Source organism: Morone saxatilis, unplaced genomic scaffold (genome assembly GCF_004916995.1).
Source record: "Morone saxatilis isolate NCDOM2014 unplaced genomic scaffold, NCSU_SB_2.0 Contig16, whole genome shotgun sequence".
NCBI classification, from domain to species: domain Eukaryota; kingdom Metazoa; phylum Chordata; class Actinopteri; family Moronidae; genus Morone; species Morone saxatilis.
The window spans coordinates 6,288,884-6,296,242 of NW_023339718.1; the positions used below are offsets into that span (position 1 = coordinate 6,288,884).

General features: G+C 40.9%; 1 protein-coding gene across 8 annotated transcripts in view; it reads right to left on the reverse strand.

The window, feature by feature from the left end:
• mef2cb (myocyte enhancer factor 2cb) overlaps positions 1-7,359 on the reverse strand; it is a 72,798-nt gene that overhangs the window by 29,367 nt on the left and 36,072 nt on the right. For all 8 annotated transcript variants that reach the window (XM_035657914.1, XM_035657912.1, XM_035657916.1 and 5 more), the window contains one exon: positions 1,444-1,647. In XM_035657914.1, coding sequence (XP_035513807.1) covers positions 1,444-1,647 — 204 coding nt within the window. The remainder of the gene's footprint in view (positions 1-1,443; positions 1,648-7,359) is intronic.

Consider the following 7,359-nt stretch of genomic DNA (forward strand, 5'->3'; position numbering starts at 1 on the left):
ACAGATAGAAATTACCGGGCAAAGTCTAAACATAAATCACCAATCAAACTCTGAAGTCACTACTGCTCAATGTTCTTTCAACTTGGCTATCCTATTACTCAGCATACACTGTATGTAAAAATGTTTTGTGCAATCACAAGTTTAAGTCTGATGTTGGTGTTTTTTTTTTTTTAATTATTTGATGTTTAAAGCTTGATTTTTTTTTTTGATGCTGCTATTGTCTGAGGTGATTCCACTGTACAGTTAATTCTATTCACATAAGATGGTACGTAGAAGAACAACCTCTTCAAATTCAAATAACAAATGAGACGCTCACAAAGCAGTGTTATTGCCTTGTTGAAATGTTGTGAATTTTTATTTCCCAGGTTGCTTTTGATGACAGCCTTTTTTTTGTTGTTTTCATTTTCTTTCCAGTAATATATATATATATATATATTGCAAAATTATACTACAAAATGAAATTTCAAGCTTCAGTTTAAATATTTCAAAAACTGGGCTATATCTCTAGTCAAGTTATGAGAAGTGGGACAATGGGGGGAGTCTGTGTATTCTTAATCATGAAACACAAACCATTTCAATGCTGAATTACAGACAAACATGCATCAAATGTGTGCGACATGTATAATGTTTTTTGATGTTGCAGGAACGAAAAATGTTATAGTTTACACAATATAAGCATCATATTGCTTTAAAGAATCCATGTAGCAAGCAGACAAAGGAAGACAAAATCAGCAAGGAAGGTGTGAGTGTCTGTGCACAAGAGAAAAGGATAAACTCTGCCTGAATGCATGCATGTCTGTGTGTTTGGCCCACCAGGTTTCTTTGAGCTACAGTGTGAATGTTGCATAACAGGTTCACGTTGGGAGCTTAAGGATCCTGGAGGGTGCCAGCGTCATTTCCTGCTTTATCTACCTGCCTACTGGCTGGCCTGACAGCGCTGTTTAACATCGCCTTGAGCCACACTAGCGACATGTGTCCAAAGCAAGTCAGATCAAAATCCTCGTCTAAGAGTCACATCAATGGTGACAAGACACCAAAGGCAAAGGCTGGTGATTACACACCACAGGGTACAGTCTGAAATGTCCAGATCAATGGCAGGCTACTTTTATGCTACAAATTACACAAGGAAGCAAAATATTTTTTTAAATTCATAGTTACTGTGAGTCTTAAAATATCTTTTATAACAGTGATTGATATTGGGACCGAACCCTTGGGGAAGACTGACAAACTTTGAGAGCAATTATTTCTTACACTATGTTAGGTGTGAAGACCAAAAGAGAGAAGTAAGGGTTGCTGAATGAGTCACAAATGCTGTAACCATCTGTCTGCTTGTGCGTTTCTGTGTGTTTGCATGAGCGTGCATGTGTCTGTGCATGCGTGTGTGTGCTCCCGTGCATCTGTGTGCGTGTGCATGTGTGCCGTCTGTGTTTCCTTGTAACTTACCTCCACAATATCAGAGTTGGTCCTGCTCTCATGGGGCTCATTGTACTCGGTGTATTTAAGCAGGACCTTGTCCATGTCTGTGCTGGCATACTGGAACAGCTTGTTGGTGCTGTTGAAGATGATCAGGGCAATCTCACAGTCACAGAGCACACTCAGCTCATACGCCTTCTTCATCAGGCCAAACTTTCGCTTTGTAAATGTCACCTAGGTAAAAGAAGAAGAAAAAGAAAATTAGAGTATAATGATTAGCTGTGGGGAGAACAATGTATAAATAACTCCTATTCAGGGTAAAGATTTATGTGCACACATACAGTATCACTGAACTGAATCTGGCACCCCTATAATCAAATGAACCATTTTATCTGACTTGTTGTAATCATTTAATTATAGCAGAGAAGTCCCCCACCCTCAACATATTACCTCTGTAATGAGGGAATAAATAGCAATCTGACATAATACGTTTTCCTCTTAAAAATGAGTAGTTCTCGGCAAAACAAGCATTAAAGGAAAGTGAAGTCTGCTGATGGTTCAACACCCCCTGACTGTAACAGTCCATCCACTATACCAGGAAAAAAGAAAAAAAAGAAGCTGGGCTTACATTTAAGGAACTGAAAACACTCTGTCTCAGACAGATAACGGTAAAGAAGATCAGTTATTGCTTGTACATCAAAGCGCACAGAGGTTCATCATGGAACACGTGTCACGTTAAAGCGCCCCTTTCATATGGCCTGAATTTGCTCGCTCTCTCACTCCCGCATTTATACGAGAGAAACGCACATACCTATAGCTATTTTAATCTAAAAAAAGTTGAAGCATACTATTTTCTCACAGTGACATTAACACACATTGTTCAGCTGTTGTGTTGCCCAATTAACTGCCTCTCATAGTGAATAACCAGCAATTGATATAAATAACGGATGGGTTCCCTGCCTATGCTTGAAGCTGTTTGTTTGTGCTCAAATAGTGACAATGCACTCAACTTAAACCACAAAAATTGTCTTCTCTAATGGGGCCCTTTTTCTTTCTCTCTGTGGGTACGTGCAAGTGTATGTGTGTGTGTGCCTGTGTGTGTGTGAAGTCCAAGACCGGTAGCTTTAATAACACACGCATACAAGTGCCCACACTGTCAAAATAGAACAGCCACTATTCCTCTATTGTTTGGATCAAAACTAGAGCAGTGAAAGTGAGTTAATTCCAGTGAGCTGCACCTGGTTTCTTTTCCAAGCCATGTGTGTAAGCTCTTTGGCTGTATGGGAAAAAGAGAAAATGTGCAACTGCCAGCTTCCTTCTCTGAGCAATACCGCTTTGTGTATGTGCGTATTAAACTTTCTTTTATTTTCTTCTGTGACTGTGTGTATTATTTACATTGGAGATCTGTATCGACACAGCTTTTTACAGAGAGGAAATACTGCCAGAACTGTGCCCAGCTGGTAGCTAATGATCTCAGTTTGTTGATTAACTGCATGTTTGTCTATTCTCTTCTGACACTTAAGTGGGCCAAAAATACAGAACGAAAACCTCCCAACACTCAGTTAAACATGCTTTGAATACATTAATAAAGACTATAACCACGTTCTAAAAACCCAAGAAAGCACTTAAAGAAGAGATCTGTGTGTGTGTGGTAGATCAGAGTAACGCATGAATAGATTTGTGGCATAAATCTATCATGCATTGCCCTTCACATTTTTTACAACTCTGAGGTCTGAAAGAGGAGATAGGGTTCAATGGATATTGATAGATAGTTTTGGATTTCTTGAAATCATATCTCCCAGGATGCACCAGGGAAACTGAATATCAAACTATCCCTCACCTCCACCCTGTCTTTCTCTCTTTCTCCCTTTCTACTGAGTGTGGGTAAAACCTTACATGAACTGTCGTATCCTGGACCAGCTTCCCCACCTAAAAGTTTTCCAGTGATGTCATTGCGTCACGCCGAGCTATGTGTCAGACAACAGAGGCTGAAACCAGAGACAAGGCATTCTAACTTCTTACAAACCGGTGTGTGCAATGTCAGGTTCTGTACCTCGGCACACAAACACTCATCTGATTCACAGGCGGCACGAGGCGAAAAAGCTCCCATGGGCTCTAAATACCATGCTGACATTTACACAGTCAAACTGAAATGTGAAAAAAAAAACAAGCCTCATTCTTAACGCTGTAAGATCAAAAGGTCTCTTGTGACAATAAGATTAATTGTCATATCCAACCCACTTTGAGCTTTACTGTCCAAAACTGAACCCTAAAGTGGTCTGCCAGGCTTACAACAGCAGAGCCACGGTACAAATTGTACATGAGCGAGTAAATAAGATGACAGGACTGTAGGACATAAGGTCAAAGCAGACTATTCAGGAACAGGACATGTAGAGTGTTGTCTTCCCCTGGTGTTTTGATGCAAGGGGCACCAGGGGCAAACGCAGGGTACAGCTAGCTGCCGGCCCAGCTCCGTTATCACCCACTCACGCAGTCACACACTCTGCTGGGGCCATTAATGTTTCAAAAGGTGGCACGTGGCACGCACAGTGAGTCCCAGAGGTCCAGAGCTGCTATAGTCTCAAAGGGGAGGTCCACATGCTGCCTCGGAAAGCCCACATATCAGTGGACCACTTGCAAACATCAGCACAACTGCACACCCATACAAACACAGCAGTGTAAGGTAACAACGACACTCATTCGCCACTTCTCATTTCAACATGTATAAAAGAAAAGCAGAATGCAATCAAAGTCTTGAGCCTCACACTTTAGATGAGGAACTGTGCATGCATTTCCCACATATTAAAATTCACACATAAACTGACTTTAACAACACCACAGGAAGAGAATGAGTGTGATTATGAAAAGCCTTAACTGACCAAACAATAACACCTACATAAATATCACACCACACCCCCACATCTCAATCTGACACGTACAACCTGCTGCATCCAAATCACATACAGTATATTACTGACGCTATGCACATATACCCATAAATACACAGGCATATATCGCATGCTTTCTTGAACAAGTACACACAAACACATTTTAAAAGACAGTTGGCTTGCACATAAATGCTGTCTTGATGGTAAATACTGGTGCAAACATCATGTGGGACGTGCTAAGTCGTGCTATGCAATTTTTATATTCAGTATTGGATTTCACTGCTCAAGGTAACTCTGTCATGACTGACCTCACACATGATGCCATCATGTGACCCTTTTAGCCCATAAACATCCAAGCTGGTGATGTCACCACTTGCCTTTCCTGTGCAAGCTCAAAACAGCTCTCTCTCGGCCCACACAGCCGCTGTAAACTGGTGCGCTGGACCTGTATTCGAGGAGCTACTGCTCTGCACTCAGAGAGGGTAAAAACAGATGCTGTGAATGGCACACTTGATCTACAAACATTTACAGGTATCTGACAGTGAAAAGCCTTGGATGCCTTTCTCAGCAGAAAAAAAATGGTAATGACCAAAAAACTGAGAAAGTTGTGAAATTAGTGAAAATAAAGTTATAGTCTATGTTAATAGAATAATAAAATAGTAGGATAATGAACTTATTTTGTAAATGAAGTAAGAGTAAATGTAAGTTTTACGATGTGCCATTGTTTATAAAAAAAAAAACTGAATTATTACTGTGCTGAAATCAGTTGTTTACCTCGTTTCTAATTTAATTTCTAATTGTTCATGCACCTTCTGCTTCTGAGGCTGGTGTAAAGCCTTTGGATTACGCTGGACAATATCTATTTCTTTCACTGAATGAGGCCTCTATCCTTGTTGTTAAACCAAAAAACCCACTGTAAACCACCCGTATGTCAGTGTGGGTGTAATCTTTGTTTCCTTGGTCAGTGGGTGCCGTTAGACACACCACTATGTTAATAACAGAGAGCATGACGTTACAGCACATTTGCAACTGTGCATACTGGTAAAAGGGACCAGTGTAAGTATGTGAGTGTGGACCCAACTGTGTCTTTTCACAGTACATTGGTAACCATGGTGTGAAGTCTTCACACACACACACACACACACACACACACACACAAAAACACACATACACAAAGACATTTCTGTGGACCATAATGAAACTCTGTGTAGCCTCTGTAAATTCTCAACCTAACACACATCCTAAAAACATGCAAGACATGTTTATCAGGTAACTCTCAACACCCAACCAAGACTATGAATTGTAGCTCTGCATCTACAAAAAAAAATCATTAAGAATTTTGGCCCCTTGAATATTGTGCTGGGAAACCGTGGAAACAATCAAAACTAACTACATTTCACAACAACAGCTTAACCTTCTCTGAGATTACTCAATTGTGGAAAAGCTCATGGAGACAACAAGAGATAGCACACAATTTTCTTTCAAAATTTGGAGCCTTTCTTTAACTTTGTGAAGGAGACCAAAACACCACCACCCACCCATAATCCCATATCTACTAATAGTTTACACATAAATGCCTGCTTACTGTATATATGTACGTGCTGTTATCTAGTATAACAGTTACTTTGGCACATAATGAGCGCTCTCTCATAAGCATCGTGAACATACACTGTAGACTCACAGTGACACAAAAGCCTTATTCGTTCACCCCTATCCTCCTCCACAACCCCATCTCAAGAGAGATTCAGACACATGCACACATAAATGCATTCAGGCACGCACACCCTGTAAACACCCAAACTTGTTACCATTTTCCATTTACCCTATCTTTCGGAAATTTCCATAGATTTTTTTGCTTTTCTTTATTTTTTTCTTTATCTATGTTAATGTGTTTATATGTAATTATATATATGCTATCACTGGAAAATGAGCATAAGAAAAAAATAAATAAGTGAAATAATCAGTTACATTTCCTCTGGCAAACAAGTAGAAAAACACTCAGGATAAACAGAGGGACGAAAAAGAAAGAAGGGATAGTGGCTGATACTCTGCCACATGGGTGAGAGGGGAGAGAGAAAGAGGGGAGGGAAGAGGAGGGAGAAGAGAGGGGGCGGACGCACAGGAAGCACATTTGTATGCATTTCCTCTCATAACAGGAAGAGGCCAGTGGCTTCCCCTTCACAATGGCTTCGCTTCTGCTTCCCTCCTCCAGCCTGCTTCCCTGGGGGAGGAGGAGGTGGAGGAAGAGGAGGAGTGGAGAGACAGGCACCAAAAACTGCTGGTTAGCAAACCAAACATGGCCATGCAGGGACACACACACGCAGGCACACACACACACACAAATGTCAGTCAGCTATGGAGCAGCACGATTGGTCTTGAGACAAACACTTATCCCATTGTCACAGGCCAAGCAGGAAGACACGGGCTTACGCAAAAGGAATAAGAGGAGCCCAAGACCTGGGCCTGAACTCTGCCTCACAGCCAAAGAAGCTGTTAAGAGGGGCATTACGACAAAAGAGGCTTTGTCCCACCTCTAATATATGCTATGCTCTTCTCTCTCCTCAAAACCCCACTTATCATCCTTTTTCAGTCTGCTTTCATTATACAGTAGGAACAAGAAGCAGCGGACTCCAAACATTTCTTCATTCAGTATCTGAATCGAAAGTGTCCACTTTGAGTAGTTAAAAGCTAACCTGTAAAACTGATTGAGTGGTGTCTTAATTATGCCAATTTTAGTTATATGAGTCTTAAAATACATGCCAATTTAGATTGTTCTTCTTACCAGAGCTTGTAATTACGTTTCAGGACAGCACTGTAATGGCTGGCTAGGCTCCTTGTCTGTATGCTCCTGTTTATGCTGAAAAACCGCAACTGGAAAAGGATATACCCACTGACTACAAAAAAGTGGATGTTACATTACAAGGCTCAAGTTAGTGGCCGGAATGACAAAAATAACTTTGTTGTCATTCATTTGAGGTGGATAAACTTTTGCCGTGGCACTAAAGCTGACATTGTATAATTAAGGCCCATTGTTTTCACTTTTCACCCCCCCCCCCCC